Consider the following 27,450-nt stretch of genomic DNA (forward strand, 5'->3'; position numbering starts at 1 on the left):
TAAAACTTATGTCCATTTAAATATCGCGATTGTAGCAATATGTGCAATATGTGCACACTATTTATGCACTTGAGCCATTTTTGACCACGTATATCTTTTAAACTATTCATTTTGTTGCTTTGAATGTTGCAGAAATGGATTCAGGACCAAAAATGTTGCTAGGATAACAAGTTGTGATGTTCTAGGGGTTTTCAGTATAAAACTTATGTCCATTTAAATATCACGATTGTAGCAATATGTGCATACTATTTATGCACTTGAGCCATTTTTGACCACGTATATCTCTTAAACTATTCATTTTGTTACTTTGAATGTTGCAGAAATGGATTCAGGGCCAAAAATTGTCTAAAATTGAATGTATTGATAGCACTAGGAGATAAAATACTGAAATTATGATCTTCCGAAAATTGACGATAGCACGTTTTATATTGAAATTGCTATAAGTATACACAAAATGCCCTAATTTAATAGTCATATTTGGACATGAAGGAATAAAGACACCAAACTGGTATTTGGAACATAGCTGAATCATGCATTGATGAACTTATATGATGAGTTTCAATTTTGGGAATTATTGCCCACAAGGTCAAAGTTCAAAACGAAAAAGTAATGATTTTTTGTATTTTGTGTCCCGAGTGACTTTTTGACGCGCAGTGTACCCCTAGGGTGAATTTTTAAAATGATGACATTTTTTGTATGGATACATTTAGCACCATATATTAACATTGTATAGGAAAAAATCAATTTAAAAATGTATTTTCATATTTAAATAAGGGGTAAAAATTGCCGAAGCTGTTTGCGACAAAATAAATTGGGGTCTCTAGGGACCAAAATCTCGAAAATTAATTGAGATACAGCAAATTTTTTTTCATATTTTTAATCTATGACCAAAATTATGTCAGTGTATCAATATTCAGCGTATTAGCTTTAATAGTTTTTAAAATATGGCTAATTAAAAATGCAACTTTACAAAAAGGTAATTTATTAAGACCAAAAATTCTACAGACGACACATTTTCAAATGACCATAACTTTTAAACGACTTGGAGTTGGCAACTGAAATTTTTGCTGTGTTCGTGAGACATATAGTTGCATATTATATGTGAGTTTCAAGGAAATCTGAGGGGGTACCCAGCCATCCCATTTGTTGAGTTGGCATGGAATGACCCATTTGTGTAGTATAAGATATGAAATTCACCAAAATTGACTAAATAATTATGTAAAATTGAGGCATTTTTGTTTTTAAAAAAAGTATATAAATATAAAAAAGAAAAGAACAATTAATTTGACACAATTTAAAAATACCATTTTATTAAAAATTATTACCCATTAATGTGTGTAAGTCAATGAAAATCAGTAAAATTGCTATCTTATAACATTATGAAAAAGTTGTAGCACCAAATTATAATACTTTTAGTTTTTAGCTTGTCAGTGTAAAAAAGTAAGTAAGAATCTGCATCATTGTATATTTATTATATTCCGTTATTTTTCATTTAGTTAGATAAACTTCAAGATTGAAGGAATTCAATTTAAGTGCTGGTGTAATACAGATATGGTGGAGGAAGATCCTGGCAACCAAACAAGAGGCAGCTGTTGTCATCATTCAAGCAGGTATTGATTGTAATAGTGTTTTGACAAATATCTTGCAGGCATCATGCTGTTACCAAACCAAGCCACTAATTGTCACTAATTAGAATTGATATGTTGTAGGTTTTAGAGGCTGGAAGGTGAGAGAAGATGTAAAGAGACGACATGAGGCAGCACGTGTCATACAGTATGCTATGATTGGATATTCAATTCGTTTACACCAACGCAAGTTAGATGAACAATTAAATGAATTGAATTCAGACGAGGTAGGCTTTTACTTAAAACTCGCAATTTTCAATCTTCGCTGCACCAACAAACTTTACAATGTGAAGTATGTTCCTTCATCACTAACACATCCTCATTTACATGTACTTACTTTAATGATGTTAAATTAACACATCATCATATGTACTGTGCTATAAAACTAATAATGTTGAATAGAGTATATTTCATTTACTGAGAGATTACTTGTGCTTGGTTCCGCCTCATTAAATGGTCAATCAGTTAATTTTCACAAAATATTCTCCGTATTCAAATCATAAACATTCAGTTTATGATTTTTAATCTAATTTTTTTTTTTCTTGATACAATTTAATACAATTTAACATTTATTTTTACCAGTTTGCTGATTCTGATGTGCAAGAATGCAATGAAGAACAATCACAACAAAACAATAGCATATTAACAGAAGGTATACTGTCAGCAGTATCACTGGATAATGAACCTCATGACAGTAACCTGTCAGTGATTAGTTCAAGCAATGGTACCAAAGAAGTTGAAGACAATAGAGATAAGTTTACCAATAAAGATTGCAAAGAAGTTGAAGACAATAGAGATAAGTTTACCAGTAAAGATAACAAAGAAGTTGAAGACAAGAGAGATAAGTTTACCAGTAAAGATAGCAAAGAAGTTGAAGACAAGAGAGATAAGTTTACCAGTAAAGGCAGCAAAGAATTTGATGATCAAAACAAGAGAGATGTGTATGATACTGATAAAAAGATCAATAAAATTGAAGAACGAGAAAATCTAAATAACAATTCTAGAACACAAGTTCATGAAAATGGTAACCTGAACTGTAATAGTGGTAGAAGTGAGGGAAAGACAATAGTAAACATTGAACTAAAGAAAGATGGGGATGAAATATCTCAAAAGAAGAGCTCAGATGAACAATGTGCTACACATAAACCAATGGCTAGTGAGCACCAGAATGGTAGACGTGTTGAAGAGGAGCCTGTAAATCAAGGAACTACTACCATCATTAACAAGTTTGTGCAAGTTGCAACAACTGCTGCAGTTGATATAGCTTTTGGTATTGTGTTACTTGGTTTGCTGTATCATGGTCCAGTTAGGCTATAACCTTTAGTCTCAAACGCTGCAAAATGGTCTACTGTATGGTACAAAGAAAAATGAAGATCGATGACACAGAAAGAAAGATTTTCTCAGTCACGTAGTTCTCATTCACGTAGTTCTCATTCACGTATTGTGTTACTTGGTTTGTTGTATCATGGTCCAGTTAGGCTATAACCTTTAGTATCAAACGCTTCAAATGGTCTACTGTATGGTTCAAAGAAAAATGAAGATCGATGACACAGAAAGAACGATTTTCTCAGTCACGTAGTTTTGCTGTTTCAGATTGCAGTAATAGAATTTTCAATTGAGTTTTGGTACACGCACGTGAATCCGGACGCATTTTCACTGTCGCATTGTTCCAGCAACAAGAAATACAATTCATACATCGATAGATTTAGTCCGTTCTTGGGAGCTGAGTTTAGGACGCTTTAAAAGAATGTTTGAACCTTGTACCGGAACGTCGATGTGTATCGAAACTAGAAAAGGCGGCTTCGAAACAACACGACTCAAATGTATTGTTTGGCGGTAAACAGTTTTCATTCCTAGTAAACGAACATGACATTTCGATTGGAGACATCAAATTTGGCAACGAAAGCCCGAATCGAAACATTGTGGTGGTGGAACATATGCACATCATGTCAAACGATCGGAAACTGATCATGTCGTTTCTCATGTCGGCTCTCAGACTGAGTCAATATATTGCAACTACAGTAGAATTCTGCGTGTTCAGCGACGAGGACATTAAACATTTGTCGAATTCATTCGGCACCAACGCTAAATTAAAATTACACTATGGAATACGCCGAATATATGTGAAAGTCAACGACGACGTATCGCTCATAGTAAGCGTCGAAAAATCCAGATCCGAATACAATGCGGTGGTGGTGGCCGAAGAAGAAGAAGTTTCATCTGCGAAACGACCATGTAGATGATTTTTGTTTTTTTAATAATTTAGTAGTAGTAGTTGTCATTATAGATAGTGGGTGCAATACTTTGTTGTCACTCAATCATAGGCATTAGTTTTGTTTGCACTGTATTTTATATAGGTAAATTAAAAATCAATAAAAGTTTTACACAATTAACAAATCTTCTTTATTTGTTTCTAAATAGAAAGTCTGTTACTAGAAACTCGAATACACTTGTTTTTTTGTTTTTTTTTCTTAAACCATGTTCATTATCGAGTACATCGTGTTCTATAATAAAAGAATGTATACCGTTTGATTGACCAAATACACTTTATTGTCAATTATCAATTCATTATCCCTTTTATCGACAACATCGCGTTAGAGAACAAATATAATAAAGAAATACAGTATATTGTCTTGTATACTACATTCATTTTATCTGTCAATAGAGGGCGCACTATTTATTATCTTCGTTATCATCAGGATATATAATAATATCAATTCATTATCCATTCATCGAGAACAAACACTTTTTCTTCTATTAATATAAAGTTTACTTTTTTTAAAACCAGAGTTCATTATCGAATACATCGTGTTAGAGAACAACTATAACTAAAAGAACGTATACCGTTTAGTTTACCAAATACACACTTTATTATCAATTCGTTATCCCTTTATCGAGAACATAACTATACCCGTTTAGAAATACAGTATATTTCTAAAAACCGTATGTTTCTTAAATCTAAACACACTCTTATTCTAGAATGTTCATGTAGATACATACACCGTCTTTTTGCCGAACGAGCAGATCCGGGCGTGCAATCGATGAAAGGCATAACTTGTCGTGCATTCGTCGCATGTTGTATGATGAGTAAATCAATTAAAATCTTTTACTTCCGAAAGAAGTCAAAGCCTTTGATTGTTTAACTTTTCAATGGGTATTCGTTCGATGTATATTGGTAAAACAATGTGAACGGCTTATCGCCAAGGACCCAAAAACGAATACAAAGTTTATTGATTAACCAATGAAGATTGCAAACAGTCCAATGCTCTGATGATGCGATGCACCGTCTCTCTTTGCCGAAGGAGCTGATGGGGGCGCGCAATCAAATGAGAGGCATGTCGTGCATTCGTCGCGTTGTATGATGAGTAAATCAATTAAAATCGTTTTACTTCGGTAAGAAGTCAAAGCCTTTGATTGTTTAACTTCAATGGGTATTCATTCGATGTACATAATGCATTGGGACATTAAACATTTATGAAAAACTCATCTTCAAGACTTCCTTCACCAAGGGCAGTACACGTTTATTGTTAAAGTATTCAACATGTGGTGGTACGCATAACGTTCGTTCGATAATGTTTTAGAAAAATAAAAGCTTTACTTCGACGCAAATGACAGCGCGCGTCAATGTTTAAGCATTCAGTTTACAACCAAGAGAGAACTTATCGAATTATGCAAAAACAACTTCAACCGAGAGAGATCATCGCCTGTTTTTTTTTGTTTTTTTTGCAATCACAATGCGAAAACACAGGGTCATACAAAATGCAATATAGAGAAAAAAATATATATATATATTTAAACTGCACATATTATTTATTAAAAAAAATAACCATATTCATTCAATCCAACGATATAACAGCGTGCATCATTGTTTGGCATGCTATAATACAAATGATTACTTCGACCTCAATGACAGTATGCGTCAATGTTTAAGCATTCAGTTTACACTCAAGAGAGTATACAAAATATGTTCATAACCTTCTAGATCATGCCTTATACTTCTCACTCAATTATCAATTCATTATCCCTTTTATCGAAAACATCGTGTTAGAGAACAACTATAACTAAAGAACGTATACCGTTTAGTTTACCAAATACACACTTTATTATCAATTCGTTATACCTGTATCGAGAACATAACATACCCATTTAGTTTGATTTTGCTTTCATGCATGAGTAAACTTTATGAATATGAAATTATCCTAATATTAAATTTTATTATAAACAAATCATGTAAAACTAACAATATACTTTTAGTAAATAAAACTAATTCTCAGGAATATGATTTGTGATTTTTATGTCCCATGTATTTAGGATCATTTGCAGATTTCAATGTTGTGTTTTTCTCTTAGATTCTTTTTGACCCTATTGGTCACGTTGAGATTTAAAAGAAAATAAACAAACAAAAATACAATACAAAAAAGTTAACAATATTGTATATCATTTATTAAAATAGAATATGAAATATGTATTTATGTAGTAACTCTACCAATAAATGTATATTTGTTAAGTTTCAATCATCAGCAGTGATTAATGCATACACCACAACATTGTACTTTATCTTTACAAGACATACCTTGTAAAGATAAGTTTACACTTTTTGTCAGGTCAATACGGTAATAAAAATTGAAAAAAAGCTATACCAATGAAATATAATAAATTATGAATGTTAATTGCTAATTAATATACAGTGGGTTTACACATATTTCTCATGTGAAATTTTAGGTAAGCCTCTAAAACTAGCCATAGCCACCAAAGCACAAAAGACTCATAGACATGGACCATATACAAAAAAACAGTTACAGAAAGTCAATTACTTATTGCACAGTTCATCATAATACAACATATTTTTCCTAGAAAACACGAGTCAAGCCACGTCACGCTAATATTGGATTGTGATTGACTGATTGGAGGCATCTGTATGGCCAGTAAAAATATATTTCATTTTAGTGATGAATGGGTAATAATTTTATCGGTAATAATTTTACAACATTTAATAATGCCATAGCACATTTGCAATCAGATTTGATATTTTTTTAAAACTTTGACCCCTTTTATCTTGAAAACGCTTCCTATCCTGATCGATTACCTTCCAGATTCGTAATCTACGAAAAATTCTGGTCTAGAAAAGTTGGATGGCAATTTATCCCTTTTTGGGTGGTGATTTCCCCCTCCTGCCACCGGACTATCAATATCAATAATTATCACCAGATACAAAAATAATACAAATATACATTGTTTCAATAGGTCTTCTTTATTGTCCTTTATTAACTATGTATCTCCTATTGTTCATACAAATTGTTTATTTGTTGAACTGAGTTACCATATAACTGCAGTTCATATGGTCTACTGTTCTCAATAGACACTTAAGTCTACAATATCCATTCTCTCAACACTGCTCTCAAAGCTTTTATTACTTCCTCTTGTTGAAATGGTGAAATTTAAACGTCACCTCCATTTCATCTTTTTAACACCTCTTTAACCTCTTCTATTTTGGCCTCATTCAACAACCCACGGGTTTCAAAGTCCAAAATCAAACTCCAGCTGTCTGTATACTCCTTAAAGACAGGAAAGTTGTATCGTCTATCAAGAGTTTTTACCTCTGAATCACTAAGACTTTTTCCAAGAAGAAAAATATTTTTTGCTTGTGGTGAAAATGATGCTACCTTACGCTTCTTGATATTATTGAAAGCAGAAAGCTTTTCTTTAACGACCGACTGGAAGCCAAATTGTTTCGTTACTTTTATTGCATCATACAGGACAGAAAGATTAGTTTGACTCAATTGTCCATTTGCAGTTAAAAGAGCTAACAGGTTGATTGTACTGGTAACCCTTTTCAACTCTTCAATGTCATCTACTATTTCTATGAATAGAACTTGTAGCCTTTTAAGGAGACCACGATCATCAAACCATTTTGCAAAGTCTGCAATCAACTGTTTGAAATTATCCTCTGACAAATCTAAATGGTTGAAGACAAGTTTCCAAAATTATGATATAAATTGAGCATAATTATCATAGTTGTTGAAAATCATTGTTTGAATATGTCTGTATGTATGAATATAAATCCTTAAAACACCATAACCTTCCAGAATTCAGATCAAATTTATATTGCTGCATGGGAATAATTAATATCCCCAAAACAGAGACATGGTAGTTAAAAGTGATTAATACAGAATCTGCTTAGTTGTTATCCTTATGTATTACCAACTTTATATTACATTTAACTTCACATAATGTATCTATCCTTCAGGTTTCTTGATGTAGTTCCAAACAGTAGTTTTATCATAGTTGTGAAGCATTTTCTCACCTTAGCTGGTACAATTACATATGAGCAATTTGTTATTTCTACATTTAGCTATTGCCATTTCAACATTAGCTAATATTTTCTACATTAGTGGTTGTAACACTACCCTATCCAAGGATCTCTACTGATAATCAACTAACCTGTTCGTAATGAGCTTGTAGCCAGAGGAGTAGTAGTTAGTGTATCTATACAAAATAAAAGATATACATAGTCATAATAAGCAAACAGTATCACAATTTATTCAATACACATTTTAAAGTTAGTTTTTATCAAATAAACTATTCTGTTAACAACACTAGGATACACTGTTTTATACAATTCAAATTAGACCTTATTCATGTATTTTGAAATCATAAGATTTGTCTGAAACCACCATCTTTGACATATTCTTTGATATATTTAAAATACTAACATTTTCCAAACTTTAACTGTTGATGTTTCTACATTAGCTGATGTTTTCTGAATTAGCTATTGCCATTTCTAAATTGTATGTAATTTTTATGTAATTTAGAATTAACAAATTTTATCAAACAACTGACCTGATGGTAATGATGAGCTTATAGCCAGAGGAGTAGTAGTAGCATCTGGTGTATCTATGCAAACAAAAGATATCTATCAGTACATTGTATTATTGAGAAAAAAAAATTAAATTAGTAAATTAAATATTTATTTTAAAGTTATGCAGGCCTCCCAGAATAAATACTGCAGATAGATAAATCCTTATTGTGTGAAGAAATCAGATCAAAATTTATATTGCTGCATAGGGAATAATTAATATCCCCAAAACACAGACATGGTAGTTGAAAGTGATTAATACAGAATCTCATTAGTTGTTATCCTTGTGTATTACCAACTTTATATTACATTTAACTTTACATAATGTATCTATCCTTCAGGTTTCTTGATGTAGTTCCCAACAGTAGTTTTATCATAGTTGTGAAGCATTTTCTCACCTTAGCTGGTACAATTACATATGAGCAATTTGTTATTTCTACATTTAGCTATTGCCATTTCAACATTAGCTAATATTTTCTACATTAGTGGTTGTAACACTACCCTATCCAAGGATCTCTACTGATAATCAACTAACCTGTTCGTAATGAGCTTGTAGCCAGAGGAGTAGTAGTTAGTGTATCTATACAAAATAAAAGATATACATAGTCATAATAAGCAAACAGTATCACAATTTATTCAATACACATTTTAAAGTTAGTTTTTATCAAATAAACTATTCTGTTAACAACACTAGGATACACTGTTTTATACAATTCAAATTAGACCTTATTCATGTATTTTGAAATCATAAGATTTGTCTGAAACCACCATCTTTGACATATTCTTTGATATATTTAAAATACTAACATTTTCCAAACTTTAACTGTTGATGTTTCTACATTAGCTGATGTTTTCTGAATTAGCTATTGCCATTTCTAAATTGTATGTAATTTTTATGTAATTTAGAATTAACAAATTTTATCAATCAACTGACCTGATGGTAATGATGAGCTTATAGCCAGAGGAGTAGTAGTAGCATCTGGTGTATCTATGCAAACAAAAGATATCTATCAGTACATTGTATTATTGAGAAAAAAAAATTAAATTAGTAAATTAAATATTTATTTTAAAGTTATGCAGGCCTCCCAGAATAAATACTGCAGATAGATAAATCCTTATTGTGTGAAGAAATCAGATCAAAATTTATATTGCTGCATAGGGAATAATTAATATCCCCAAAACACAGACATGGTAGTTGAAAGTGATTAATACAGAATCTCATTAGTTGTTATCCTTGTGTATTACCAACTTTATATTACATTTAACTTAACACATAATGTATCTATCCTTCAGGTTTCTTGATGTAGTTTCATCATAGTTGTGAAGCATTTTCTCATCTTAGCTGGTACTAATTACATATGAGCAATATGTTATTTCTACATTTAGCTATTATCATTTCAACATTAGCTAATATTTTCTACATTAGTGGTTGTAACACTACCCTATCCAATGATCTAATGATAATCAACTAACCTGTTCGTAATGAGCTTGTAGCCAGAGGAGTAGTAGTTAGTGTATCTATACAAAATAAAAGATATACATAGTCATAATAACAAAAACAGTATCACAATTTATTCAATACACATTTTAAAGTTAGTTTTTATCAAATAAACTATTCTGTTAACAACACTAGGATACACTGTTTTATACAATTCAAATTAGACCTTATTCATGTATATTGAAATCATGAGATTTGTCTGAAACCACCATCTTTGACATATTCTTTGATATATTTAAAATACTAACATTTTCCAAACTTTAACTGTTGATGTTTCTACATTAGCTGATGTTTTCTGAATTAGCTATTGCCATTTCTAAATTGTATGTAATTTTTATGTAATTTAGAATTAACAAATATTATCAATCAACTGACCTGATGGTAATGATGAGCTTATAGCCAGAGGAGTAGTAGTAGCATCTGGTGTATCTATGCAAACAAAAGATATCTATCAGTACATTGTATTATTGAGGAAAAAAAATTTAATTAGTAAATTAAATATTTATTTTAAAGTTATGCAGGCCTCCCAGAATAAATATAGTACAGGAAAGATATGCTCAGAATCAGTAAAAGGTTGAAAAAATTTTTTTCACCACAATGCTATATATATATATATATGAACATACTAAAAGTCTAGAAAAATCCAGGTAGGGGAAATAGGTTTTTTTTAAACAAAATGGCCACCAATGGTGAAAAATTTTTAAAAATGAACAAAAAACATATATTGTATATCTAATTACCACTTTGATAGCAGTTTTTATAATGCTTTTTATATTTCTTTAGTGTCAAACATTTAAACTGCAATATACATATTAATTTAAGTGCTATTTAGCAGCAAAAACACACATTTAAGTATCAAGATATCACCACGGTTATAATAATAGACAACGTAGTCCTATGCATTATAATGGAGGACTACGGTGTCTAATAAAACAGTTCATTTACAATAGAATTATACAATCTTACAATCTATTAATCCATTCATTTTCATTGTCCAGTTATCATCCTCTCTCTATAGGTAGGAATTAAGCATGTGCTGATGCCGTGGTATTCGTCACAAACAGTGGTAACTGGTGGTAAATTTGTCATCAATGGACACATCACGCCATTTGTAACTTTCCATCCCCCAGTCTGTCTGCTGTACCATGGTAATATACACGCAGGAAATGACATTTTGCAGCATTTGTTGTTGGGGGGAATAGACTTTATTTCAAGTGCTGTTTTGCTTTTTGCTACTTTCTCCCAGAACGTATTCCTCCATAGCGCTACCAATGCCAATTCCTCTGATGCGATGGTTTCTTTTTTTTGGAGACGTTTGGTTTTACAGAGTTTGTAAGCATACTACTGCCCAGGTGTTATGACTTTTTAAGACTAACACCTTTTTTTTAACCAAATAGATGGGATGTAGCATCACATCCCTGGATTCCATGTATAAAAAGCAAATTAATTTTTAGAGAGCTTCACAACAAGGAAAGACTTTACATGCATTCACAGTGCTCCCCATCGAGAACATACGGTATTAAATCAATGAATGAAGCAACCGTGACAGAATATTAATTTAAGAGGAAAGAACATATTATTACACATGGGTCAAAATCAACCATATTCATCAATAGAGAAGCAGTGCACATTCCCTCACATATACTATTTCATCATTGATGGCTATGTGAGACAGTCATACACAATGCATCATTTGTTTAAAAAGAACCTTGTACTTTTCCTGCAACCCTCTTTTACTCCATTTACTCCATACACACTGCTAGACTACTCAGAAACCTTCATCTCACTGCCCACTGTATGTTATCAATGGGGGAGCACTGCTACATCAACCTCTTGGCCCGAAACAGCAACATTTCAAGACATTTATTATGTACCATGTTATGTGAAGGCAAAGTAAACTCTTGTGTTTAATGGCTATAATTATGGGCTGTAAGTAAATTTGGTTTAGGAAAAGGTGTTGGTCTTAAAAATCATCACATCACAGTTGGAGTTGTATGTCAAATTCTGTAAACCAAACAGTTTCCAAAAAAAAAGAAAACATTGCATCAGGAATTTGGCATTGGTAGGAGGTATATATGGAGGGATGTCAATGGAGACTTTAGACAGCCTACTTTTCTTTGAGAAAGTTGCAAAAAGCAAATCTATTCCCTTGCTGCAAAATTTCATTTCGTGAGTCTTTATTACCAGGTATAGCAGTGGATAGGAAATACTCTTCAACCCACTAAATAAATAAATAAATAGGGAATATCTTGATTTTTCTGTGAAAAAATTATTAACAAAGGTTTTTTTGCAGATTCATACTCTATCACATACCAATATACACCAAAAAATTCCTCCAGACATCAGGGGTTGGGGAAAGTGGTTAAATTTGACCTTTGACCTTACAAGGCATATGACACTGTATCTCGGTAACCATTGGTCCGAGAGATTTAGTTTTTGCACCAAAATGTTCCTTATATACATATTTATATTTACTATAATGAAGTATTTTTTCAAAAATTCATTAGAAATGGTGGAAAATGACCTTTGACCTTTTAAGCATATAACAGGTGTATCTCAGTGATCCTTGGTCCTAGAGACTTAGTTTTGGCACCAAAATGTTCCTTATATACATATTTATATTTTCTATAATGAAGTATTTTTTCAAAAATTCATTAGAAATGGTGGAAAATAACATTTGACCTTTTAATGCATATAACACATGTATCTCGGCGATCCTTGGTCCTAGAGACTTACTTTTGGCATCAAAATGTTTCTTATATGCATATTTATATTACTTGTAATAAAGTATTTTATAAAAAATGAATTAGAAATGGTGGAAAATCATGACCTTAGATGGTCATGAAGCTGTATTCTGAAGACCATTGGTCGTAGAGACTTAATGTTTCTTATGGGCATATTCACATATATTAATAAAGTAGGCCTATTCTACCAAAAATTGTTTATTATGGTATTTTATAAAAGCTTTATTTAATGCTGAAAAACATTTAGCCCGATTACATATTTGAATTCTCCTATCATAATAAATTCAAATTCAAAATAAACATTTATTTCCTTCAATTGCAGAATAGAAAAATAATAAAGAACAACAATTAAACGTAATAATAAGGTTTAAAAAAATAAAATGTAACATACAAATCATAACTTTCATCAGAGAATCATTAAAAGAATGTCAAAATTTCAATTCTGTGTAATAAAAAATAGAAAGCAAAAGAAGGTGGCAAAGTCCAAAAGGCAAGTCTGAGTGGGATATATTAACTAAGGTTGGAAACAAAACGCTATTACACACACACACCCATAATGTATCCCTATCCCAAAAAGTTAATTATGTCTTCTGACCTCACATATTTTGTTATTGTATAATAAAGTACCCTTATCCCAAAAGTTAATTTTGTCTCCTCCAAATCTCACATGCTATATCCATGGGCCATACCAGCTCTGTAATGGACATGGGTCAAACATTTCCCATATAGTCTGTCTCATAACAGTATAAACTAAAAAAAAAACCCTAGCCCATATGGATTTGCCCGAATGAACACGCTAAGGACCCTTTTGGGATCTCTATGTGGTGCGCTACATAAGGCCCTGTATTACTATTAGTAATTAATATGGGGTAAATAGTTCATAGATTGGACCATATATAATAAAACTAAATATGCACCCTTGATCTTGATTATGGATTTGCCCAAATGAACCCAAGGGCCGATCTTCCATGGACCCTTCTGGATTCTCTATGTTGGGCTACAAGAGGCCCTATATTGGAAATACTGTATGTGGGATGAAAATGTGGGTTCATATAGATATGTCCATAGAATAAATCTGCCTGTGCACCCTTGATACTTAAGGAACATTTATGGATTTACCCAAATTAACCCAAGGGCAGGTCCTTCATGGATACCTTTTGGGTTCACTATGTGGCTGGGGCTACATAAAGCCCCATATTGGAAATATAATGGATGACAATGTGGGTTCATGGAATAAAGCTGCCTGTGCACTCTCGATCCTTAAGGAATCCATATGGATTTGCCTAAAATGAACCAACAGCAGGTCATCTATTTAGACCCTTCCGTGGTTCTCTACTGTATGCTTATCCATATTACATCATCTCTGCCATTGCAACCATCTTCTGTATTAGATCCATCCCCAGAAGTTCGAAATCTTGGGGTTTACATGGATTCCCACTTGCAGATGGATGCTAACATCAATGCCATCGTTCTGCTATGGTTGGGATTAGGAAGATTGGTCTAATTTGTAGATTTCTGGATATGGTAACAACTACACGACTTCTGCATGCCTTTATATCATCACGTCTGTACTACATGTCGCACTGCCCAAGACTCTTAGAGGCTTAGTAAGTTGCAGATGTTACAAAATAGTGCTGCCCGTATAGTGTGTCGAACCACATAACACCTATCTTGCATGAACTGCATTGGCTTCCTGTGAAGGAGCGTCTCAACTTCAAGATATTGCTGCTCACATATAAATCTCTTTGTGTTTTCACTCTACAATCCTGTTGTCACAGTCTTCGTTCCAATTCTCAGAATCATCTTGTTCCTGCTAAAGTGAAGACCATCTTATGGTCACCGTGCATTATCTTATGCAGCTCCTATGCTTTGGAATTCTCTTCCAAACTGCATTAAAGATGCACAGTCAATGGCTCTTTTTAAGAGGCTTCTTAAAAGACATATTTTTTAACATGTATTGTTTAATAAAGCATATTACTCCCCTTTTTTCTCCATTTCCAAGCCACCTAAATTTTTTAGATCTAGTTTAAGTAGGGCAGGAGGCGCCCAAGTCCGGGATGACCAAGACACAACTGGTGCTGTCCGAGCTTCAATTAGACCGATCTCTGGTTAGTGACGAGAGCGTATCCCCTTACTCTTCGGTTTGGGTTTTATTTTTGGCATGGTTGGAATCCCCTTTAATCGTATTAGTTTGTGTACATCGCTTAGAGGTTTCACAATATTAGGAGCTATAAAAATCCAGGATATTATTATTATGATTATGTTCAGTTCTACATTTGGCCCATGTATCAGATCAATGCATTTGGCTACATAAGGCCCTGTATTAGAAATATATCGGGTAAAACTGTGGATTCCAGCCTATCTGTGCAACCCTGATCCTTAAGGAACCCATATGGATTTGCCAAAATGAACCAGGGGTAACCTCTGGATTCTCTATGGCCATACATGGCCTTTATTGGAGATACATGGATATCTGGATGAAACTGTTTGTCTTATAATATGGATTGGGAAAAAGCTATTACATACGATTCTTAAGGAACTCATATCGATTTGCCCAAATGAACCTTTTGGGTACTCTATGGCCTATAAATTGGCCTTGAATCGGAAACATGTAGATCGAACTGTGGGTCCCTTGCATCGGTCTATGTGGGAAAAAGTACTCAATAAATCTTTAAGGTGGTCTGCAGCTCAAATTTTAACTTTGGTTGAGACATATTAACACTGTATTATGTTGTCCAATAACTTCTGACCATTCTGTAAATATTTCTTTAAATTAAGATATAATATTATATGTTACCAAACAACCACCACACACCCCCGCCCCATCACCTCTTTGAATTAAAATCCATCCTGAGAGGCTCCTATGTACTTCTTGTATAGTTATTTTCAAACAATATAATCCATTAGATTAAATATAAATATATATCTATTATAAACAATTTGCGCTTAGTTCCAACTCTCTATGCCATGTCATTATTTAGATGAGAAAAACAAGTCAAAGGTTAAAATTTAATTAAAAATGGGTGATAGAAGTAGTACTAGAATAAATAAACTATAAATTTATGTCAAAGGTCAATAACCACACTTCCGGTCATTTTCAGGCAAGATCTTCTGTTAAACTGAATATAAATATATATCTTGGGAACAATTTGCTCTTAGTTTTAATTCTCTCCGACCTGCCGTTACGTAGATATGGTGAACAGAGGTCAAAGGTCAATAACCACACTTCCGGTCATTTTCAAGCAAGATCTTCTGTTAAACTGAATATAAATATACATATTGGGAACAATTTGCTCCTAGTTTTAATTCTCTCCGACCTGCCGTTACTTAGATATGGCGAAAAGAGGTCAAAGGTCAAAATTGCTGGAAATGGGGTTTCCGGTCAATTTTACAAAACATTTTCTGTTAGAACTAATATTAACATATACATTGTGAACAATTTGACACCAAAATTAACTCAATACAATATAGGATGTTGTATGAAAATAGTGACCATTTTGTTTACATGATAAACAGTACAGAGTACATGAAAAACATGATATTTCTCAGTTTTAGTCTCAATAACTTCAATCTACACCCATGTCCACAATCAACTATCAAATGATTCAAATTTTTTTACACATGATCATTATATTAGAGAGATATTTTTAGAGAAGTTTCATCACCATTGAGTGCTACTTTAATTTTTTTTTTCTGGTGTAAAAAATATAATTTTTTTGTTTTTTTGGAAAAAATGCTTATAAATTAGTATTAATTGACCAAAATTCATACTATAACCCAATATATACCTGCATAACTATATATCAAAATAAAGATAATTTAGTAAGCTATCATTTGATACTAAATAAAATGAGGTACATTCAAAATTCACAACGTTATTAAAACAATAACAGGCGTATCTCTAATTTGACACCAAATGACCTTTGACCTCAAAATGACCCCCTTTCCCCAGGTCAAAATTCATGGAGGAATTTTTTGGGATGACTTGGGATGCATTAGAACATGAATCCACTGAAAAACCTTTGTTAATAATTATTTCACAGATTGGCATTTTTTTGACCTAAAATTCCCTAACTACACAGACTAGGGATGGAAAGTATTGATGACAAATTTACTACCAGCACCAGAGAAACTATTAAAGTTGATTAGATGTACCTGTAAATAAGGTTGTAGTAAAATGAATTGCAGTTGCAGAAAATATGGTTTGGGCTGCTGCTCCACTATTTTTTAAGAATGCCACGGCATCAGCACATGCTCAATTCCCCACAAATAGATGGAGGATGAGATACTGACAAGATGAAAGTGAAATTACCGCATTTATTTGAATAAATGCCCTTAGTGGTTGATTTTTAAGGAGGGTAGTGGGGGCATGTAATCGTCGTGAGGAGTTTATTCGGAGAGGCGTTTATTTTTGTGGGTGTAATGTGGTAACATGTATAATCAAATAAATACACCCTTTAGATATGAACAAATACAACACCATCATGTCATTCAGTGAATTCTATAACAAATAGAGATGTATAATATGCATGTGGCGGGGCGTACATTCAACGAAATAAATTCAAAATGATGTCCGATGGGGGCGGGGGGAGGGGGTGCGGTGGTGTAGGTTATTCAAAATGATGTCTTATAGGGGGGGGGGGGGGGGGTGTTTATTCGATTTTTCTAAATGTAGCGTTTATCCGAATAAATACGGTAATAGATTGTAGTCCAGTGATGGCTCCAAGGATTGGCTCCAGGTTGGTTGGAGAGAACGCAGGGGGGGGGGGGGGGGCCGGACAGACTTCCTCACCCTTCCCATATGATCTCCCATCCCTATACCCCTCCCCACTGGCACCACCAATTTTGTAATAATTGTTATAACAGTACAAATGTAAATGAACTGATTTATTATTAGACACCGTAATCCTATGCATTAAGCATAGGAAGGACTGCGTTTTATATATTATAACAATAGGGATATATCTAGATACTTAAACATTTGTTTTGCGGCCATTTTCTAATTAACAACACTTAAAATAATGTGTATATTGTAGTTCAGATCTTCGAAACTGTAAAGAAATATAAAAATCATTGTAAAAACCGCTATAAAGTGGTAATTAGATCTACTATTTATGTTTTTTTGTCCTTTTTTAGGCATTTTCGACATTGGCGGCCATTTTGTTTAAAAAAACCTATTTCCCCTACCTGGATTTTTCTAGACTTTTAATATGTTCATATAGGGACCTTATAGAAATGCATTGTGGTGAAATAAATTCTGTTGCAATTTTTTCAACCATATTTCATAGTTTTCCTGTACTAATACTGCAGATAGATAAATCCTTATTGTGTGAAGAAAGATTTCTGCAGGGAAAACAATAGATTTACATGACGCCTATTTGGGATAAATGTTTAGCTTAGCCTAAATCTGTTTTATTTTTTAAAAAACAGATTTAGGCTAAGCTAAACATTTATCCCAAATAACTTGAGGCATTATGTAAATCTATTTGTTTTCCCTGCAGAAATCTTTTTTTTTTTCTCTTGCTGTTATCTATTATTCAAAGGGCCTTTGCAGATATCTCACACACACATGTTCCTATGTCATTAAAACAAACTAATAATATTGCTATTGAAGAAAATGTTGATGATAATTCCAAATTTCAATTACCTTCTGAAAATAGGTTCTTTAAACGAGTGGTATCCATGAGCTTATCGCCACATTTAACACCATTGAAATCTTGTTCCAAGCATCGTTTGAGACGATGTAAATGAGGCTTCTCTGCTGGATTACAAGCACTACACAACACACATAGATTGTAGCCAACTCCTTCACTTGTGACAAGCACATTTTCTAGTTGATGCTTCAGATATCCTAACACCTATAACATAATGAAAAACTTAAGTTAAAAATATTCTTTTATTACATTCTAGTACTGTTTTGTTGAAAATGTTAACACATATTATCCTTACCTCTATGCAGAAGCTTCGATGTGGTTCATTTATTGGGCCTGTAGTACTGCCATCAACTTTAATTAGATGAAATATTTCAAGCTGATAAGAAAAGTTTATTAAAAAAAGTTAATAAATGCAAAAAGGTATCATTGGATTATTACAATTAGGCCTACCTTTTGTAGGTTCATGTTCAACATTCATTCAAACATTTTAATTCAGTAAAAGTGGCAAAATTAGTTCAAAATGCTATGGATTTTCTGTTCAAATATATTTATTTGAAACTAAATACATAATAATTTCTGTACCTTTAATGCATGCCGGTTTTCAATTTTCACTGTGCCTAAATTAACCCCATGATCCTTAAAGTCAAATTCACTGCGATTTTGAAACACATCTGGTTCACCAGGTCTACCTTTGACCTCCATCAAGTCAAGAAATGCAACAACCAATGTATTGTATACAGCATTGGGAAGAAAGTCCGTAGGTGTAAGATAGATCGATACCATATTTTTCTCGTCCGTTTTAACTTTAAGACTCTCTTTCTCGGTTTTCATTCGAGATGGAACAAGGAATACCCGGTTACCTTCAGTTACCTGCAGATGTAAGCAAAGTGTTGTAAATTAAAATATTACAAGTATAACATTTAAGCTAATTTAAGTGACAACCATGAATCTAAAATAAGATTTTGAACTTACCTCTGATTTCTCAAAGAGCAAACCAAATGTTTTCATCACTTCAGTAAAGATTTCAAAGCGATGTGGATCTTCCTCTAATTCCTGTTCCCATAAATACCGTAGCAGTCTTTCCTCCAGCATTCCTTCCTTATCAAGCTTTTTCCACAGCACCTTCATTTGCTCCTATATTTAAAAAAAAAACAGTTTATTCTTACTTTACACAGTACAGTCACATGATCAATACAATTATACTGTTTTACATCAAGTTACTAAGAACAGATTATTAACATCACCTATACATCCACATTTTTGACAATTTAATATCATAATAAAATACATTATCTACCTACCACTTTAATAGACGGTTTAACTACCGTGATCACTTTTGTCACCATTTGAATCATCATTTGAAGATCTGTTATCACAGTGTTTTTCAGTTTTTTGTTAGAACTTGAATGCAAAATGATCCCAATGTCATTCATATACTCTATGGCAGTGGCGAGCCCCTCTTTGGATATTTCACATTTTGTGCCAATCCTGGAAACCTAATACAGAATTTAATTTAAATAAATAACTTAACTTAGTACATTACTTGTAGAGCCTGGAGAAAATCTAATGGAAAATTCAATGATAGGCCAGGACGCGTAATTTTTTTTCCAGGATGAACGTGGGCAATTTACATAAATGGGCATGGCTTAACCCCCCACCCCAACTACTCTCGCGCATGCGTGTATTGTCTACTTTCAGCAGAGAGAGTATGCAGAGATTAAATAATTTGTGTAAACAGCGTTTGCCAACCGAAATGGTGTTAGCATATTACACTGGAGCCCTCGGTTCGAGGTCTTTCAAGTACATGTTTTTTTAATAGTTGATAGAGATTATTTAGAGGGTTAGGTTTAGTATATTTAGGAAGTAGATCAGCTATCTTGCAATTCTTTATAGAATTATTATTAGTATATGAATTATTCATGATTTCTGCCCACGTTCGTCCTGAAAAAAAAAATACGCCGCCAGGACTATAAATATCACTAGTATCTGTAGGAATAAAAACAAAGTAACAATAAATAATAATATTATATAATTACATTAGAATCCACCATCAAAACTTTACCTCCTCAAGTGTAATACACAATTCTGTTTCACCAATTCTTTGCAAACTTTCCTGTAAATTAACCCACTTTACTGGAACTTCTCTCACCATTTCCTTCATGTATCTACCAACGTTTCGCTTAAGTTTTGTAATACCTTCAGGTGATTTCATGGTGTTATCAACCATGTACATTTCACGATCTACATGGTGAGCATATGGCATTCCTTCCATTTTATCAAACATTTTCTTGTACATCTTCATAACCTTCAATTAATAAATGCATTCATATTGCTACTATCGCTGATAACTCATCACAATGATTACTGATCACGCTGATATACTTTATTATCTATATAGTATATTTCATTTAATATTTTTACTTTGTATTCAATGAGTGGTAAATTAAAAAAACAAATGAGTTTAAAATGGACATTTTTTATAAATACAATTTAGATCAATTTGAAGCGATTTTGAATTTTGACGGCCATCTTGGAGTCATATGTTAAATTTCAAAATACATTCTGAAGATGATATACCCAATCAAAAATTTTCTGAAAGAGCATTTAATAGGCATTATAAATACAATTTAAATCAAATGGTCATTTTGGATTTTTGTCGCCATCTTGGATTTTGTTTGCGCCTCCAGGCATATTTTCAAGCCAAGTGTTGACAATGATATAGCCACTGAGAATACTCACATGATCAGCGAGATCAATCTGCGTGATCTCAGTGATCATCATGATCAGTGGTTTACAAGACAATTTGTCACAACCTAATGTACACAATCTTCCATAACTGTTACAGGCTGTTTTATTTGATTCATACTGTAATTCAAAATGACAAAATCTCAAACAATGTTTCTACTTTAATGTGCTTTCTTTAATGAATTCTTTTGTACTGCATGTAATGTGTAGCTTAAATGTTCCATTTTCATGTTATATTATTTGATTGTATAAACATGTACATTAGACCTCAAACTGCTTTTTTGTTCTAATTTTACTGATGGGTTGTTAAATACAGTCAACCTTTTTGTAGGCAAAATATTAATTCTAAAGAGCCTATTAATTTACCTTACTACACGCACAACGCAATTAATAATTGTATACAAACAGTATATACACGTTGTGACACGTTTAAAACTTTTCAGTTTCACTCAGTTACAGTAAAAATAGAACATGGGCAACTATACATGTAACTAAGCTTATGTCTACATTTTTGTGCGCCTGTCAGTTGCAGTCAGTTGAGGTTTATAGTTGCATTCAGTTGTGTTCAGTTGCTAGGAGCGCTTATGTTGACATAGTTAAGAAAAAGACAAGATATAAATATCTAATATTTATATACTATTTACCTCCTCCTCTTTTTCTGATGCTGTCCCTGACAATTTGTCCACATGAGTTGCAACCAAACAGATGGGAGGTGACCCTATGTTCTTGCCATCAATTGAAATAGTGTTTCCTGAACCATGTTGTACAGTGTGTTCATAAATGGACCTTATCCAGAACAAATTCATGTCCAAATTAGTCATTCCTAGCTGACCCTAAAATGACAATGACAATATATTTTTTAACTAATATTGAAATTAAATTACATTATTAAATCATAGCATTTGTAGTTTACAAGATTGTCTAAAGTACTAAAGTTTAACTTACTATTTTTGAACCCCGTGGTTTAGCTGGCTCATCCAAGTTGTCCATGACATTGAAAGCAACACAGTATGATACTGTATTTGTCAGGAAAAACTGGAAATTAACAAGGATTATGTTTTTATGGTTAATTATAATATAATATTACAATATTTTATATAGATAAAGTTTAATGACTCCAGTAAAAACTTCAACATTCTATTTGCACACTACACACTGTACTGTTTCATCAAGGTGATAAAATAGCTCTTCTTTTTATCACTTTTATGAAACAATCTAGTGTGCAAATAAATACTCATTTATTTATCTATTTTGCTCTGCTTTTGTTACGAGCACTTTTGTTCATGCCTCATCAAGTCAAACATGCAGATTAATGCAGACTGTAAAATCAACTTTCACCATTTTTACATTGTGATACCAGAACCCTACCAGGACTGTGGTTCCTATGTTGTGGGAACTAACTTGACATGATGTGTATTACTATGTATGTTTTGTTATGTTGTCATGATCATTTCAAAACCATTGGCTAGGTCTAACCTACTTGTTTAGACGTTTAAAAACAAGCTACATGCTGTCACCCAGACAGTGAGCAAATCCTGTCAATGTCTAAATATAGCGCAATTTCATTGTTGATATATACATGAGTCTGTCGTATTGTCGTCATTGTCTAGGCCAGAGTGATACATAACAATAAATTGGAACAGATACCATCAATGCAGGCAGGAACTTATTTATTGTAAGAGGGATGTATGTATGTCAAATTAAATTGTTTTTCCACCATCGTTCAGCTCGCATTGATACACGTGGTAATTTCTTACAAGAGGGGTGTGTGTACTACGTCAAATGGCATTTCCACAACCATTGTTCAGCTCGCATTGATACACGTGGTAATTTCTTACCATCAAAGTCATACAATTGTTGATATTATTTCAAAAGTGATACCTCTCTGTTTACTTTTTCATTTGGATAGTGATTTGCATTTATTATGAGTCTTAATACGACCTTCTTTCATTTTAGATCAGGAATATTATTTGTTGTAATTAGATTGTGAATAGTATGTGTAAAATATTTATTTTAGCATTGTTTATTGTAGATCACCTATTGATCTTTATTTAACATCGCATTATTGCATGAAATAAGAACAAAAGAGAAAGAAAGAAAGGCCTGGTATAATTGGTGGAGGTATGGTATTCTGATGTTTTGAGGTTGTTTAATGTTTACTGACGATGCTTAAATAATATATGAAACCTTCTCATTCCCACATCTACTCCACTCCGCCCCTCCACCCTCTCTTTTTACTGTTGACAATATTGACAGGTACAAATGCCCTGTGGTCCCCTCCCCTGTATCAGCCCCTGGTGATGTTTCATATGAAAACTTGTGATAAAAAAAATCAGTAATTGAAACATGTAAGATCAATAGAACTAGAAAAACCAACAAAAACATAGTCTAAAAAAAAGTTGCACATTGATAAAATAACCCTGTTAAAAATGTTCTTGGAAAAATACTGTAAGAACACATCATGTAAAAAGAAAGTAAAGCTCTATTAGTATTTAAAAGCTTCCAATTGATTTATTTCTGAACCTAATAAAAATAATATTTGTTTTAAATATGACTCTTAGAATACAATTGATATTCATAATACAATAATGAAAACATACCCTGTGCGTTATATAGTAGTCTAGTTGACCAGCGTAGTCCCATATACTAGTTATGTCACTCACATTTTCTTTTCTTCTTACCATCTTATACATACCATTCTTAAATTTAGCCCAGGTTCCAACATTGCCTTCTACAAAAAATTACAGAAACAAAACCAATATAACAGTGTTACTGATTGATATCATTATACATTTTTTATGCAGATTTAAATGTTATAAAAGCTTTATTAGTCTGTGCCTACCTTCTTTTAACCTTTTATCAACCTTTTCTCCTAAAGCATGTGAACGAATTTGCTCTGACAGCTCAATATCTATACAATGCAAGAAATGGACAATTAGATAAGGAAACCAAGGTGTTGTATGGGATGAGAGTAATACAATGATAAGCAATATTTTGAACATTGACAGTAATTTTCCAATTCCTGGTATCTCAGGTGATTTCAATCACCTCATTGAAAATGTAATACCAAGACGTAATGGTTGCATAGCCAAATGAATTGTTATTTGTTGTATAGCCAATGTGTAAATGGCATTATATTATACATTTAAGAATGTTTTTATTTAAATATTAGTATTATTTTACCAAAAATAAATTAATGTTAAAATTATAGCAAAATTATGAATAAGTAAAATTTAACATTTTCAGTTGCTTTTCTCACCATTTACACCTTTTATCTTTTTCCATTGACTACAATCCTTCTTTGCTTGAAACACTGTGGTTGTAACGATTCCATCTGTGGATTGTTCTGCAGAATTGAATCTATTATAACATTGTATAGTAAAGTTAAACATTTATTGTACGTTTTAGACACATACATAGTATGTATAAATGACTAAATCATAAAAGGAGACTGCATTTAAATATACATTCCAATCATAAAACAACTGATAAATTTTAAATAAATAGAACATTTATAGTAAGTTAATTAAAAGTAAATTAAAGTGAATAAAATTAATGTTTTTATTATTTAATAAGAATCATAATTTAAAATACTGCAATGTTACCCTTAGTGTATAGTAATTCAAATTAAACATTCCCTTACCAAAGCTGAATGCCTTCACTTACCATTCACAAAGCATTTCTTAGCATTCTGATTAAGAGGCTTAAACTATGAATGCCTAAAATCTTAAAATGATCACTAAAATGGTTGATGGTTAATACACAGCATGATACCGTAATATAAACAATATACCAATTTTACTTGTTACCTTTCTCCAACCATAGCCTTTACACAGCTAGTCTTGCCAGCACCTTCTTTTCCTAGAAACATACATCTTGAATTCACAACAGACATGCTACCAGTTTTAAGTTCTTCTTTATATATTTTAATAGCATGTTTACCCCTGGCACGTATCTCTGCAGGAACTAACAATTCTATTATGAAAAAAATAAATTGTTATCTCATTCTGCCTCTGTAAGCCTTAAAAATGCTTGATATTATCAGTATTTTGTTATTAAACAGTAAAATAAATGTCATCCCATATACAGTACAATAGTTCTCGTCAACTTTAATAATACCTTTGGTAAACTTGAACCATGGGAAATAAGAATATTAAATTATGTTCGAGTGCAATACAATAATATTAAAGATGTATTGTCCCCCAAAAACATGAAAAATGAAGATTAATTAAATCAGACTTTGAATATGTTATTTTGTAGTTTTAATAAAGATAATCACTTCCGTAGAAAAAAAAATGAAAAAAATAATGTTTCCACTTATAAATTGACAAAATAAATGGTTAAATTCAACCAAAAACCCATTGGCTGGCAGCCAATTTGAACATTTTTTGCTTTAAATTACAGTTTTTTTTTTCGATCCAATTTTTGGTCAAAGTGGATAACTATTATGTTACATTAAAATGGCATATTCAACAAACATTTTGTTAAGAATTATTTTTTCAGGGGGACACATCTTTAATACAAATATATTAAACCAACTCTCAATTAATATAATAAAATAGTGGCAACCATGTACATACATATCAATTATGCTATTGATTGGGCTGGATCCAGAGAATTTAGTTTCATTCATTTGTAATGAACCAGAAAAATAAGGCCTGCCAGCTTATAAAAAAAAAAAATTCACCTTACAGTTTGTTTCTGTAGTACAATTTTGTAAATTTTATAGTAGTAGCATTGATAATTTCAAATGACCACATTAAGGCTTTTGCACTGTGTTTACCTATCTTAGATTAATGCATAATTTATATTTATAAACTTTACTTACTGTCAAAATAGTTTAAAATCACAGTTTTTTCTTTTTTCGTTATGTTCATATGTGTTTCTACAACAGATTCAGGCGTCTTTCCTTCCTAAAAACAAAAATATTTACTTAAACAAGCTATTTACAAAGGCATATTAATTGATAGACACCCAGATCCAAAACACTACCTCTGTTCTGTAGTAGGCAAGATCTATAAATCCAAACGTAAATAGTAATACTATACTAATAATAAAAAAAACTGCTGGCAGATAAACCAACTTTGATCTATTTATTATGTAGAAGCAAGAATAGCATTCTCTCCTGTGTTGAATTTTCACCACATACTACACTTTTCCCATAATGGGAAGTAGGCCTCTTTATCCCATAATATGAGTGAGCTTTTAAATGTTTGGATTTGATAAATAAATAAAAGTGCACTGTTAATCAATTGTTTTGACAGAAAACCCCTACAATTGTATATTTGGCTATCACCATAAACCTACCTTTTGTGGTGGTTGAAGTTGTCCCTTAAGAGAGAGGTTGTGGTCCCTTGAAAGAGGTGGTCACTTAAGAGAGGTGTGGTCCTTAAGAGAGGTGGTCACTTAAGAAGAGAGGTGTGTTCTTTAAAAGAGGTGGTCACTTAAGAGAGGTGTGTTCTTTAAGAGGTGGTCACTTAAGAGAGGTGTTCGATTATAAGAAGTAGTCCTTTATGAGAGGAGGTGATCCCTTACAAGAGGTAGTCAATTATGAAAAGCGCTCTCTTAAGAGAAATGTTTGCTTACAATGTGTGGTCGTTTTAGAAAATTGGTCGTTTACAAAAGTGGATAGACTGATAGCTAAATAAAAAAATGCATTTGCACAGATTTAAACAGGTTTGTAAAATATATATTTTCTATATTAGCTGGCGATAGTGTGAGGCAATTTTTGTTACTACATTAGTTGTTGATCGTTCTACATTAGCTGGTGTTGACTTTTTATTTACTACATAAGCTGTTAGTGTTTCTACATTAGCTGGAGGTTTTACTACATTAACAGTTGTAGCTATATTAGTATAAACAAGCATTCTTGTAAGCACCTTTAAGGTTTTGATTCAGTGTTTTTAGTTCATCCTCTTTAATTGGCTACCTAAAGACCTATAGACTTTCTAATGCAGAAACTTCTCAAACATGCCCACTAATCTTGCGTGCACAGGGTCTGCGAAAGAAGCCGACTTTTGTCTGTGTACGTCTCAAAACAAAGTCAAGCTCTGTTAATGACCGTCCCCATGAGTTTATTGTTCTGCATTTTACATCTATTTATGTATAGAAACTTCAATTTTCTGTAGATTACCTTATTTAGCAATGTCAATAATGCACTATCCTTTTTAATGAGAAATTTTACAATTTCTGAAGCAGGGTTGAGACTTTGAATCAGGTATTCATATAGTGGAGGATTTCCATTCTGTGGAAAAAAAAATCAATCATGAAGTTAAATTTTTTTTTTTTTTGTGAAAGAAGAATGTGACGCTGTATTTATCTTATCCTT

General features: G+C 32.4%; 2 protein-coding genes across 2 annotated transcripts in view; one reads left to right on the plus strand and one right to left on the minus strand.

Annotated features, from left to right (window-relative positions):
* Positions 1 to 3,911, plus strand: part of LOC144835441 (unconventional myosin-XIX-like) — a 28,099-nt gene extending 24,188 nt beyond the window's left edge. The window contains exons 21-23 of the mRNA XM_078690526.1: positions 1,550 to 1,610; positions 1,710 to 1,852; positions 2,208 to 3,911. Coding sequence (XP_078546652.1) covers positions 1,550 to 1,610; positions 1,710 to 1,852; positions 2,208 to 2,942 — 939 coding nt within the window. The 3' untranslated portion in view covers positions 2,943 to 3,911. The remainder of the gene's footprint in view (positions 1 to 1,549; positions 1,611 to 1,709; positions 1,853 to 2,207) is intronic.
* A 2,085-nt stretch (positions 3,912 to 5,996) lies between these two features.
* The window catches only part of LOC144835442 (uncharacterized), a 30,156-nt gene continuing 8,702 nt past the window's right edge, over positions 5,997 to 27,450 (minus strand). The window contains exons 5-25 of the mRNA XM_078690527.1: positions 27,256 to 27,366; positions 25,951 to 26,035; positions 24,932 to 25,097; positions 24,382 to 24,482; positions 23,965 to 24,033; positions 23,723 to 23,853; positions 22,068 to 22,157; positions 21,767 to 21,955; positions 20,440 to 20,682; positions 19,679 to 19,873; positions 19,350 to 19,511; positions 18,960 to 19,247; positions 18,673 to 18,753; positions 18,371 to 18,581; positions 10,355 to 10,408; positions 9,955 to 9,999; positions 9,416 to 9,469; positions 9,017 to 9,061; positions 8,466 to 8,519; positions 8,067 to 8,111; positions 5,997 to 7,581 (exon numbers count right to left, since the gene is read on the minus strand). Coding sequence (XP_078546653.1) covers positions 7,082 to 7,581; positions 8,067 to 8,111; positions 8,466 to 8,519; positions 9,017 to 9,061; positions 9,416 to 9,469; positions 9,955 to 9,999; positions 10,355 to 10,408; positions 18,371 to 18,581; positions 18,673 to 18,753; positions 18,960 to 19,247; positions 19,350 to 19,511; positions 19,679 to 19,873; positions 20,440 to 20,682; positions 21,767 to 21,955; positions 22,068 to 22,157; positions 23,723 to 23,853; positions 23,965 to 24,033; positions 24,382 to 24,482; positions 24,932 to 25,097; positions 25,951 to 26,035; positions 27,256 to 27,366 — 2,919 coding nt within the window. The 3' untranslated portion in view covers positions 5,997 to 7,081. The remainder of the gene's footprint in view (positions 7,582 to 8,066; positions 8,112 to 8,465; positions 8,520 to 9,016; positions 9,062 to 9,415; positions 9,470 to 9,954; positions 10,000 to 10,354; positions 10,409 to 18,370; positions 18,582 to 18,672; positions 18,754 to 18,959; positions 19,248 to 19,349; positions 19,512 to 19,678; positions 19,874 to 20,439; positions 20,683 to 21,766; positions 21,956 to 22,067; positions 22,158 to 23,722; positions 23,854 to 23,964; positions 24,034 to 24,381; positions 24,483 to 24,931; positions 25,098 to 25,950; positions 26,036 to 27,255; positions 27,367 to 27,450) is intronic.

The sequence above is a fragment of the Antedon bifida genome, chromosome 2 (assembly GCF_963402885.1).
Source record: "Antedon bifida chromosome 2, ecAntBifi1.1, whole genome shotgun sequence".
Lineage (NCBI taxonomy): Eukaryota > Metazoa > Echinodermata > Crinoidea > Comatulida > Antedonidae > Antedon > Antedon bifida.